The sequence below is a fragment of the Prionailurus bengalensis genome, chromosome C2 (assembly GCF_016509475.1).
Source record: "Prionailurus bengalensis isolate Pbe53 chromosome C2, Fcat_Pben_1.1_paternal_pri, whole genome shotgun sequence".
Taxonomy (NCBI): domain Eukaryota; kingdom Metazoa; phylum Chordata; class Mammalia; order Carnivora; family Felidae; genus Prionailurus; species Prionailurus bengalensis.
In genome coordinates, this window is record NC_057350.1 from 115,153,697 (window position 1) to 115,167,046 (window position 13,350).

The 13,350-nt window shown below is 37.1% G+C and overlaps 1 protein-coding gene across 6 annotated transcripts in view; it reads right to left on the reverse strand.

Moving 5' to 3' along the window:
• The window catches only part of RNF13 (ring finger protein 13), a 165,891-nt gene that overhangs the window by 55,428 nt on the left and 97,113 nt on the right, over positions 1-13,350 (reverse strand). For 4 of the 6 annotated variants that reach the window (XM_043595143.1, XM_043595140.1, XM_043595141.1 and 1 more), the window contains 2 exons: positions 13,156-13,243; positions 6,059-6,149 (listed from right to left, as the gene is read on the reverse strand). In XM_043595143.1, coding sequence (XP_043451078.1) covers positions 6,059-6,149; positions 13,156-13,243 — 179 coding nt within the window. Of the gene's footprint in view, positions 1-6,058; positions 6,150-13,145; positions 13,244-13,350 lie in introns of all 6 variants that reach the window. The other 2 variants (XM_043595145.1, XM_043595144.1) reach the window with 1 other exon arrangement.

Below are 13,350 nucleotides of genomic sequence, written 5' to 3' on the forward strand. Positions count from 1 at the left end.
CAAAGGTAAGGATGGGAACAAGATGGACAGGGTGGATGACACTTTAGAAGCTGACCTTCTCTGAATACACATTGTGTTTTGTTGATTTTGACTTTAAGTTTATACATAATTATAAAAATCACAATGGGAGTAAAAAGCAGTCCCTAAAATCTAAAAGCAACATGAATCAAATAGACCTGTGTTTCCAGTTGCTATAATCAGCACACAGAATTATTTCACAGATTTTAAAACATGGTAATTTGATTTTAGATCCTTATTATGATAGAACTTAAAGAACTTAAACAAAGGCAATAGTGTTGGTATTGTTCTGAGTCTGTGTGTGTGTATTGTGCAATTAAAAAAGAAAATAATTATTTGGTATCTCTGAGCACAGAAAAATAAAATATAGATGTAAGATCAGCAAAATACAGTAAAAACGTACGGTCCGGAACTTAAGTTGGAAACAACAATATGTGCTCATGATTTATTGTATCTTTAAAAACATATTATTCTACCTGAAAGCCGTACCCTGTAAAACAAAAGCCAAAACCAAAAAATAAAAAGCAAAAAGCATATATATTTCTTAGCTGTGTCCACTAAAAAGCCCTAGAAATAATGACAAACCAAGGAGCAATGATCACCCCTCAGTCTCTAAATACCGTATTCAATTAAAAGGAACCAGAGCTTCTTGAAAAAATGACTGGTTCCAAGTCAGGGGGAGGAAAAGAACGAGATGGGCCTGGAACAATTGTTGTGCAGAAAACAAGAAGCAATCCAAAGCCCCAGATTTACATCCAAAGAAATTAGGATTAAACTTCAAGAAGTTTGAAATGGGAAAATGTGAATGAATGTCAATAAAGATCATAACTGCAATGCACTGAAGCATACTAAATGAGTTTTAACTCATGAGTTCATTATGATACTTTGAAGATATATATAAAAGCATCTTTGGAAGATGATAGTGAACCAAGTCATTTAAAAATAGTAAATGAAGGCAAAGAACTGTTTATCCTAGATTTCTTTCTTTTTTAAAAAATTTTATTTTTAAATGTTTATTTATTTTGAGAGACAGAGAGAGCATGCATGGATGCAGGGAGGGGCACAGAGAGAGGGAGAGAGAGAATCCCAAGCAGGTTCTGCACTGTCAGCGGGGCTGGATCCCACAAACTGTGAGATCACAACCTGAGCAAAAATCAAGAGTCAAGACGCTTAACCGAGTGAGCCAGCCAGGCACCTTTATCCTACAGCTTTCTTAAACAGACTGTGTATCAGGGTAATCAAATAATTGATATGAATTAATCAAATAACTTGTATGTAATCAAATAACTTGTATGAAGGTGCATGCTCTCTTCATACAAGTATTTTAGCCAATAAATTAAAAGAAACTTAAGACATAAGAACCACTGCAATGTATGGACATTATTTGGATTCTCTCTCAAACAAATACTTTAAAAAAAAAAAAAGAAGAAGAAGAAAATCTGACAGTTGGGAAAATCTGAAGACTAAAACGTGTTGATATTAATGTTTACCTTTTTTCAAAAAAACAATAATGATAATATATTTTTATTTCTTTCTTTCTTGAGAGGTGGGGGGACAGCATGTGAGTGGGGGAGAGGAACAGAAGGGGGGGGAGGGAGGGAGAGAGAGAGAGAGAGAGAGAGAGAGAGAGAGAGAGAGAGAGAATATATCTTAATCAGGCTCTATGCCCAGCACAGAGCCAGACGCAGGGACTCAATCCCACAACCCTGGGATCATGATCTGAGCTAAAATCAAGAGCTGAATGCTCAACTGAGTGAGCCACTCAGGTGCCCTGATATTTTTATATGTAAAAATATCTTCTAGTGATATATTCTGAGATGTTTACAGTTGAGATGACAAGATGTCTGGAACTTGCTTCAAAAGAATCACGGTGTGGGGAAGAAAGATTGAAGGGGTGGGGTTGGAGGGTGGATAGTCAAAAAAAATTGACCACAGGTTGACAACTTTGAAACTGAACAATCAGATTCATTATACTCATCTCTCCACTTTTAAATACTCTTGGAAGTTTTCATAATAAAAAACAGAATAAATAACAAGTGTTGGCAAGGATATGGAGAAAGGGGAACTCCCATGCACTGCTGGTGGGAATGTAAATTGGTACAATGACTGTGGAAAACAGTATGGAGTTTCCTTGAGGAATTAAAACTAGAGGGATGCCTGAGTGGCTCAGTCGGTTAAGCATCCGACTTCAGCTCAGGTCATGATCTGGCAGTCAGTGAGTTCGGGTCCCGCATGAGGCTCTGTGCTGACAGCTCGGAACCTGGAGCCTGCTTCAGATTCTGTGTCTCCCTCTCTCTGCTCTTCCTCCACTCACGCTCTGTCTCTCTCTCTCAAAGATGAATAAATGTTAAAAAAAAAAAAAAGAAAAATAGAAATGCCATACGATCCAGTGATCCACTACTGGATATTTACCCAAAGAAAACAAAAATACTAATTCAAAAAGAAACATGCACCCCTATGCTTATTGCAGCATTATTTATAATCCCTAAGATACGGAACCAGCCCAAGTGTCCATCAATAGGTGAATGGATAAAAAATATGTGGTATGTATGTGTGTATGTGTACATACACAGAAACACACAAACATACACACACACAATGGAATGTTACTCAACTATTAAAAAAGAATAAAATCTTGCCATGTAACAACATGGATGGACCTAGAGGGTATTATGCTAAGTGGAGTCAGACAAAGAAAGACAAATACCAAAATGTTTCACTTATATGTGGAATCTAAAAAACAAAACAAGCAAAAACACAGATTCTTAAATACAGAAACTGGTGGTTGCCAGAGGGGAGGTATGGAGGGGGATGGGTGAAAGAGGCAAAGGGGATTAAGACGACAAACTCCTAGTTATAAAACAAGTCATGGAGATAAAGTACAGCACAGGGAATATGGTCAATAATACTGTAATAGCACTGGACAGTCACAAATGGGGACTACACTTACCGTGCTGAGCAGTGAGCAATGAACAGAATTATTGAATCACTATGTTGTACCCCTGAAACTATTATAACATTATGTATGTTACACAACATACAACAGTATGTCAACTATGCTTCAATAATAATTCTCTTAAAGTAGAATAAGTTAATGGGTGGGTGGGTAGGCAGGTAGGTGAGCAGGCAGACTGACAGGCCAGCTCACAGATGGATAAGGGAGATGTGTACGTACTTGTTTACAGTCCCTTCTGCACAACTCTGAAACCTAAAAAGTTTTAAAAAATCATGTTGCCTGGGGGTGTCTGAGTGGCCCAGTTAGTTAAGTGTCCAACTCTCTCTGCCCCTCCCTTGCTCATGTTCTTTCTCTCTCAAGATAAATAAATACTTAAAAAAAATCATGTTGGCAATTCATCTGACAGTCAACATGAGCTGAGGTGATAAAATACTCATGCATTCATTGTAGATGTATGTATATAATTTGTTTCATTATGGGAGGCTGCCTCAAACTCTATTTGGAACGGTACTTAACTTCTAAAAATCCCCCACAAGACATCTGTCCCACAAGTTAAGTTAAGGGATTCTGTGGACTTATGATACCATGGAAGGGTCGAAATATTATGTAAATAAAGCATGCTATAAAATACTATGTAGGGGCACCGGGGTGGCTCAGTCAGTTGAGCGTCTGACTTTAGCTCAGGTCATGATCTCACAGCTTGTGGGTTCGAGCCCCACGTCGGGCTCTGTGATGACAGCTCGGAGCCTGGAGCCTGCTTCAGATTCTGTGCCTCCCTCTCGCTCTGCCCTAACCCACTCGCATTCTGTCTCTGTCTCTCCCAAAAAATAAATAAATAAATAAATAAAATATAATAAAAAATTTAAAAAAAATACTATGTATTGTATGTTCTATTTTATAAGCCCATCATCATGTAACAATGTGAGTATTCAAATACAGGAAAAGTTTAACACTTTTTAAACAGTAGCTGCTGTTGTTAGAGAATAGCATCATCGGACTTTCATTTTGATGCTTTATATTTCTGAATTTTTCTATGCTTTACTAGCATGTATATATTACTTTTTAATTTAAAAAGTCATGATTTTATAATTAAAACTAAAAAAGACTTTATAATACATATTAAAGTATACGGAATTTTTCTAAATGAGGAACAATATTGAGGTAAAAGTATTAGTTCTCCCCTCTACTAACTTAACAAACACAGCTGACAAAATAGCATCTTGCATAACTTTTTTTTAAAAGTTACTTATTTTGGGAGAGAGTGAGTGGGGGGAGGGCAAAGAAAGAGGGAGAAAGAGAGAATCCCAAACAGGCTCTGCACTGACAGTGTAGCACTTGAACTGCAGGACTTGAACTCATGAACCATGAGGTCATGACCTGAAACAAAGTCGGACGCTTAACAGACCAAGCCATCCAGGCACGCCTTGTATAACTATTTTTAATACAACATCCAAAATTATGTTCTTGACCTTAAAATAGATGTTCTGAGACTATAATATGTGAACAATATTTTAAATATCAAAACTGCATGGGGAAAATGCCAAAAACAGCAATAGAAAAACTTTCCCTCTTCTTTTTATGTATTTTCTAACTCAAATGTTGGTGGATTTTCCCACCTAAATAATCAGGATTGGATTTTATTTTGCCAGTTTTCTCTTTTGGAAAATGCAGAGAATAAGAGATAATAACAACCTCTAGAGGGTTGCTGTAAAGATTAAATGGATAACAAATGTAAAAGTCTTGCTTTCATGAGTGCTGGCACTTGCTAAGTACTCAATAAACATTACTGCTTTTATTACTAATATTGTTATTATTGTTCTTCGTCAAAAACCTGTTCCTGCCCATTATATGTTCCACAGAAGCAGCTCTGAAGTGCTAACTGCAATGTTTTCTATATTAGATGAAATACCTGTGCCTTAGTTTCAAAAGGTTGTGTTACTGGACATGCAAGCTGATGCAGCCATTCTGGGAAACAGTATGGAGGTTCCTCAAAAAATTAAAAATAGAACCACCCTACAACCCAGCAATTGCACTACTAGGCATTTATCCAAGGGATACAGGTGTGTGGTTTCGAAGGGATACGTGCACCCCAGTGTTTATACCAGCACTATCCACAATAGCCAAAGTATGGAAAGAGCCCAATGTCCATAGACAGATGAATGGAGAAGGAAGATGTGGTATATATATATACAATGGAATATTTCTCAGCAATCAAAAAGAATGAAATCTTGCCATTTGCAATTACGTGGATGGAACTGGAGGGTATTATGCAAAGTGAAATTAGTCAGTCCAAGAAAGACAAAAATCATATGACTTCACTCATATGAGGACTTTAAGAGACAAAACAGATGAACATAAGGGAAGCAAAAGTAATATAAAAACAGGGAGGGGGACAAAACAGAAGAGACTCATAAATATGGAGAACAAGCTGAGGGTTACGGGAGGGGCTGTGGGAGGGGGGATGGGCTAAATGGATCAGGGGCACTAAGGATCTACTCCTGAAATCATTGTTGCACTGTATGCTAACTAATTTGGATGTAAATTTAAAAAAATAAAAAATTAAATTAAAAAAGAATTTGGGAAGGAAAAAAAAAAGGTTGTGTTACCCTCATAATGTGATTTGTGTTAGAAATTCCATACAGAAGGTTTTATTCCAAATGAAACCTTTTAAACTTGAAAACAAACTTTATGCCTTTATAAAAACCAAGTCAATAACACACTGTTTTGGACTGTGTTTATAAAATAGCAAATCTCTTTTTAATAAAATACAAATGTCTAATGATAAATATAAATCACATTGTTTCTAAATACCAATGGTTTGATTAAATGATAAAAGGGAAAGTTTTATCTTTTTAGCAACATGAGTACCTTAGGCTCTCTAGAGTGAGCATATTTTCAATATGTAATAATGCACAGAGAAATTATTATAATAAAGTCTTATAATCATTATGACTTAAGAGAGAACTTAATTTAGCACAATAGAGTTCATTTTAAAACACAACCTTGGTTATAACTAACATAGTTCTACCCTAATATAAAGGAGAATTTTAAGCTACATGATTATTTTTCATATCCATTACTTACCCTTTTTCATATGTGAATTCATCTTTCAGGGAATTAGCTGATGATTCCCCAATAAAGACAGATGGAATGTCAATTTTCTTTAGCACATCAACTGTATAAAATAATAATAAAATTATTCTTAAAAGCCCATACTCAGTGTACAATCAACTTTACTTTCTTCATAATAGCAGCAAACATAACTGGAAACAATTACAATAAATTCAAATTGGTTGATTTTCCTGATTGCAGATTTATACCATCATCAATCTCAGTGGTTGAGAAATACTGTTACATTTGCAATAACAAAAGCTAACATTCTGCATACGTACATTACCTACTACCTCAATAGTCCCATGATGATTGGGGTAATCATTTTTAATATTTCCTTTCAATTTATTCCTCTTTAGACACAATTAACTCTTAGAAAAGGAAGAAAATATTTTAAGTTTTCTTTCCACAAATAACTTAATTCCTAAATGAAAAAGTAAAAAAGCTTTTTTTACATACCCATTCCCAGGAGAGGTATAGGCCAAAAAATGTAAGAAAAGACCACTTTACAAAAGTCTCAAAAATGACACCACACATCTATGACTTTCCAGAGTGAAGGGCTGACAGGAGTTGAGAAAGGGCATAAAATAGGAAAGCTGGGTAAATTTCTACTTCCTCCTAAGCCTGGAGTTCATTGGAAAGCTTTGTTTTGTTTGGTGTCTTAACAAACTGGACTCATACCTATATTGCAAAACCAAAATCAAATGCCAACAGAAGAGAAGTTTGAAAAATTACCCATTACTCAGGAAGATCCTCTTAAAGTTACAATAGAAAAAGAAGTCTTATTTTTAGCTGTGAGTTAATTTAACAAATATGGCTTAGAGAAAGTCCATTTGTTTCCATTACATTTTCACAATAACTTTGTTCTACATTTCCTTTAAAAAAACACACACACATTTGTTATTTATTTTCAAAGGGGGGGGGGGGGAGGACACCAGAAGAAAACCAAAACCAACTATAATCCTTCCCACCTGAAGACAAAGGTTCTATTTGAAGTAATAAACAGTTCTATAAGTTTCAACAAGTACATTTTTCACTCCTAGATTATTGTTTTATGCAAATATAGTCATTCACTCCACACATTCCCATTCTCTCCCTCCCTCTCTCTCTCTCTTTCACATACACATACCCATATAAGCCCCAGGAGGGTAGGAACCTAAATGGTTGATAAAGGAATATTTAATCACTATTTTTATATAAGTGGGATCAATAAAAATTTTATTTTTTTGTATCAATGGGATCATATAATAATGGAAAAAAGTATAAGCTTTTTTTCACTCAATGATACACCTCAGATATCCCGTCATGTCAATAATTATTAGAAGTGATATAACTTCTTTGGGTTATCATATCTAAAGAGATGTAAAAAGTTCCTCCTTTTAGTCAGAAGAAGAGGGGAAATGTATGCAAATATGAATAGCCATCTTGGAGACTTTGCAACATTATTTATCTACAGAAAACAAAACCAAACATATTCTAGTTCACAAAATACTTTTAAAAACACTAAATTTTAATTCTAATCCACAAAACAATCCTGAAGTATACATTGCAGATAGTATTATCATGGTATCATAGACAAATGATAATTTAAATGGCCAGCCCCAACCTCTCCAGATTCATATATCCAATTGCCTGTTCAATATCTCCACTTGATTAGCTAATAGGTGTTTCAAACAATGTTTCTCAAACAGAACTCTCAAAGTCTCTTTCCTTTCAATCAGCTCTACTCCTACCTAGTCCTTTTCATCTGGGTAAACAACATTTGGTATTCACCTAGTTTCTCAGGCTGAGCATTTTGGAATCATTCTTGACTCCTCCCTTTCCTTATTCCTTCTATCAAATCCTATCAACTTCAAAATATATCCATAATTCTATCACCTCTTATCAGTCACTTCTAATACTCCAGATCACCATCACCTCTGGCAACATTCTGACTGGTCTCTTCCTAGGCACTCCTGCCCACCTTTCACCTTCAATCTGTTCTCCAAAGAGACCCAGAGTGATCCTTTTAACATAAAAGATCAGGGGCTGAATGGCTCAGTGTCTGACTTAGGCTTACCTCATGATCTCCGGGCTGGTAGCTGGTGAGCCTGCATCAGGCTCTGTGCTGACAACTCAGTCTGGAGTCTGCTTCAGATTCTGTCTGTGTCTTTCTGTGCCCCTCCCCTGCTCACGCACTGTCTCTGTCTCTGTCTCTCTCCCCTGACTCTCTAATGCAAGTAAACACACATACACACATAAATAATTTTTTAAATTCCTTATAAAGTAAAAGATCACTTCAAACCTCTATTTAAAAGGTACACAGAACAAATTCCGAAGTTCTATAAATACCCCCTCTCTAACCTCATCCTCTGCCACTCTCTCTGCCTTGTTCACTCTACTCCAGCCAAGGTGGCTTTCTGCCACATCTTGAAAACACCAAAGATGCTTTATCTTTGAAGCTTTGCATTTTCTTGCTGTTCCCTTTCCTTGGAACACTGCTTCAGAAATCTGCATGGCTCAGCCTCTCACGGTAGACCTAATTCAAATGTCAAAGCCTCATAGAAGCCTTCTCTGACCACCCTATCTAAAACGGCCACTCTCCTCTAGTCCTTGCCGTGCTACATCCCTTCAGCCTGACAGGATTTTCTTTAAAGCACTTATCACTACTTGACATGCAGCATATCTCTTTGATTTTGTGTTCATTTCCTCTCTCCCACCCTAGAATGTAATAACAGCAGTAATGATAACAGCTGAATAACCATTAAAGGATTATTATTTTGCTATTATATAATTTATAATGAAGATACAATAATATAATTATTAGGTAATAGCTAAGTAACCACTACATGATTGCTAAAAAGCAGGAGTCTTCTAGATAGTTTATACATCTGAATTCATTCAATCTTCAACAACAACCCAATGAGTGAAGTACCGTTATCATTCCCATTTTACAGATCAAAGAAGTGAGGGACAGAGATGTAAAGTAACATACGCAAGATTGCATAGCTAGAAGGCAGTCCAGCTGCAATTCAAACCCTGGCAGGCAGTACCCAGAAGCCACACTGTTAAATGCTGCATTCTGCTACATCAATGAAAGATATGAGAGCAGAGCCTTCAACTGAATTATTCCCTGCTGTAGTCACAGTGCCTAAAACAATACCTGAGGAGTACACTGTCAAAAACGACTTGTTGAAGGAAGACAGCAAGGAAAAGAGGAGAAGAAACAAACTCGGACATATTGATATCTTGCCCTGGTAAAATAATTAGGAATTTGCATAGCCAAGACTCAAACTTGGGGCTCTACCTCCTAACCTAGGCTCTTGCAACTCTGCCATGGCATGGGTTTTCTCATACGCCTGCTTTTATATGATCTTCACTACCTTGTCAGGTCAAATAAGAATTAAAATTATTCACACTTTTACAGAGGAAAGTAAAGGGCTTAAAAGGTTAAGTTAACTTTCCCAAAGGCACAGGCTAGTTCACGTATCAACTAACCCAGAAGAATAAATCCCGCTTCTGTGATTGGGTGTTTTCCCCATCACATTCTGCCTCCTCCTAACAGTGACAAATGTATTGGCTCCACTGAGCGAACCCATCCTATGTTCTAGCTGAAATAAAAACAAATTCTTTGTGTGAAATGTCTGTATCGAGGGGCTTTTAAAACTTCCTTTTGTTTTTAGATACTAGAATGTCTGCTCTTAGGAGAACACGTGCAATATTCTTTGTGGCTACAGACTAAGCCTTTAAAAGGGGGGACAGATACATATCCTCTTTTTTTTTGGTAGCATTTATTTATTTTTGAGAGACAGAGCACAAGTTGGGGAGGGGCAGAAAGAGAGAGGGAGACACGGAATCCGAAGCAGGCTCCAGGCTCTGAACTGTCAGCACAGAACCCGATGTGGGGCTCAAACCCATGAACCACAAGATCGTGACCTGAGCCCAAGCTGGATGCTTAACCACCTGAGCCACCCAGGCGCCCTGATACATGTCCCTTTTAATGAATCCGTGCTTTCCTTTCCTCTACTAAGTAATAGCAAAGATGAAAGTGGTAAAGGTCTTTTTTACAACATTTGTTTTTGGATATATGAAATGTCCAAAACACACATTCCCAAGGATGGAGCAAAATAAATTCAAGCAATAAAGTCAAGAACCAAAATTCTGACCAATCTCTGATATATAATAGCTCAGGTGGAACATTCCCATGGCAACAGCAAGATTACTTGGTTATGTGCTACTTTTAACATTTAGCACATTTTTCCCTAGGAACTGGCATGATTACCACAAAAAAGTTTATGGTAGTACAAAGGGAAAAACAGGTGTTATCAGTTAAGCATCCAACTTCGGCTCAGGTCATGATCTCACAGTTCCTGAGTTGGAGCCCCGAGACGGCCTCTGTGCTGACAGCTCAGAGCCTGGAGCCTGTTTTGGATTCTGTGTCTCCCTCTCTCTCTTTCTCTGCCCCTCCCTGTCTCACAATATCTCTTTCTCAAAAATAAATAAATATTTTTAAAAAATTAATAAAAAAAAAAGAAAACCTGTAAAAAGACTAAATAGTTTACAGATATTAATCTGTTTAACCCAAACAAGACCTTAAGCAGGTCTTCAGGACTCATAAACACTAGGCTCAGGACTTTAGCAAAACACACAAAGAGTAAGTCCCTTGCTCAAAGCTATACAGCTAATACAAATGGAAGCTTCATGATGTGAATTTAAATTCATACCTATTTCTGGAGTATTTATGCTTTACATTTTGCTAGCAAAATACACAGGTAACAAAAGCTACTGACCTGGTTTTTGTTTTTTGTTTTGTTTTGTTTAAGGAGAAGAAAGTTGTGTCAAATCTGCAGTGCCAACAGTTTATTTGGTAAGTAAAATACCTTCACAATTCCTTTAATTCTCAAGCAGTGACTATCAAATGTTTTGTGAAATGCTAGAACCTCTTAAGAGTTCTTCATGCATTATAATGATTTAATCAGCTAGGATATTAAATAATAATTTTAGGGGCGCCTGGGTGGCGCAGTCGGTTAAGCGTCCGACTTCAGCCAGGTCACGATCTCGCGGTCCGTGAGTTCGAGCCCTGCATCAGGCTCTGGGCTGATGGCTCAGAGCCTGGAGCCTGTTTCCGATTCTGTGTCTCCCTCTCTCTCTGCCCCTCCCCCGTTCATGCTCTGTCTCTCTCTGTCCCAAAAATAAATAAACGTTGAAAAAAAAATTTTTAAATAATAATTTTAAATATATATGGAAATACCAAAATATATACCAAGTTTTACTTTTTTTCCTAATGTTTACTTATTTTTGAGACAGAGATTGACAGAGCATTAGTAGTGGAGGCACAGGGAGAGAGGTAGACACAGAATCCGAAGTAGGCTCCAGGCTCTGAGCTATCAGCACAGAGCCCAACGCAAGGCTCAAACTCATGAACCATGAGATCCTAACCTGAGCCGAAGTTGGACGCTCAACTGACTGAGCTACCCACATGCCCCACCAAGTTTTACTTTCTAGAAATTGTAGCTTTTGCCTCAGATTACCAGGGGTAAGAAGGAAGAGGGTTCTACTCAAACAATAACAACAAATACTATCTTAAGCTATAAAAATACTTTTTAGTCAAGGACTCCAAAATACTTCCTATTAAGGATGTAATTATTTAAAGTCTTAAAGATATTCCAACGTAGGATATCAGTCCATAGCTTTATGTTTGCTCTTTGCTCCAAGCTCTTTCATGCATATGAGACTCAATGGCACTTAGTAGCCAGAGGTATTATGGTTATGTGCTAGAAGAAAAACAAAAATAAAATACTTAATCATGAATGTTGGCAGTGTGTTTTGGGTTTTGAACCCAATTTCCAATGTGTATGTGGGGGCTCTTCCCCACACCATCAAACAACTCAACTCAATTCTGACATTATCTACCTGGAGATAGCATCTGATTCCACAGGTTAAAGATTTAGTCTCACAAAAAGCCCCCACCCATTCAGACACCAGTTAAGTCCAGATTATCATCTGTGCTTTTGATCTACCAATTAGAGGTTCCAGTGACAACCCCTCCTTGGGTCTAATGAATTTGTTAGAGTGCCTCATGGAGCCCAGAGAAATTATCTACTTACTAGATAGCAGTTTATTATGAAAGAATGTAATTCAGGAAGAGCCACATGGAAGAAATGCACAGGGCAAGGTTTGTGAGAAGGGTACACTCTTCCAGGCATGGAACTCTCCCCAAATCTCCACATGTTTACCAACCTAGATGCTCTCTGAACCCTGTCGTTTTGGGTTTTATGGAGGCCTCATTACACAGACATGACTGATTAAACCATTGGCCACTGGAGATCTATTCAACCTCCAGTCCCTTGCCTCTCCCCAGAGGTCAGAGAGATGGGACTGAGAGCTCCAATTCTCTCATCAAATGGTTGGTTTTCCAGCCTACCAGGCACCTTCCTTAGGTGGAGTCCAAAAGTCATGTCATTAACATAACAAAAGATAACTTTATCACTCTCACCAAATTAAGTGAAAGCATACAGCTTAAAAATCTCAGATTAAAGCCAGTTATTTGGTTAAAATTGGCTCATTTTCCCTACAAGATAATATTTAGTCGAGAATAAGGGAAAACATTCCTATTTTGAATAAAAAACTATAGGCATGTCACTGTATATTAAGAAACTAATAACCAACTGGTGTAAGAAAGCTCAAGTATGTAGCTTTGAAATTTTGTAAGAATGTAGCAGCTACTTAGTATATCCACTTAATATTGTGAATCTCTAAATAAATCACAAAAATTCTTCTATGGAAGCCTTAACTCAGCATGTTTATCTCTATTTAAAGCTTTGGTTTTCCTTTGGTTTTTGCCAAAATATCAACACATCTTCTACAATGAAACACAAAGGTAAAAGAAAAAGAAACAACTATTTGGAAAAGAACAAGTCAAGTTCACTTCAATATGAATAAAATTGTCCCAACAGGGTTAAGATGAGAGTTACCTTTCTGATAGAAAAGAAATTTGCTTTTTAAACAGAAAATGTGAAGAAAAAAATCTTAAGTTTTAGTTTCAAAAGATCTGTCAAACAGGAGAGAAGAAAAGTGATACCTGTACTTACTGTCGTTGGATCCCATGCTAATGAGGTCATCAGAGTCAACATTGTGAACTATGGCTGCTTTGTATCCTGCTCTCTGTGCATTTAAAACCTGCAGGTCAGAAAAACAATCATGATATGAGGAAGAGAGTGCATTGTCATACAGTCACTCAACTTCAACATAAATTAGCAAGTCTGTACCATGTGTCTAGGACTAGA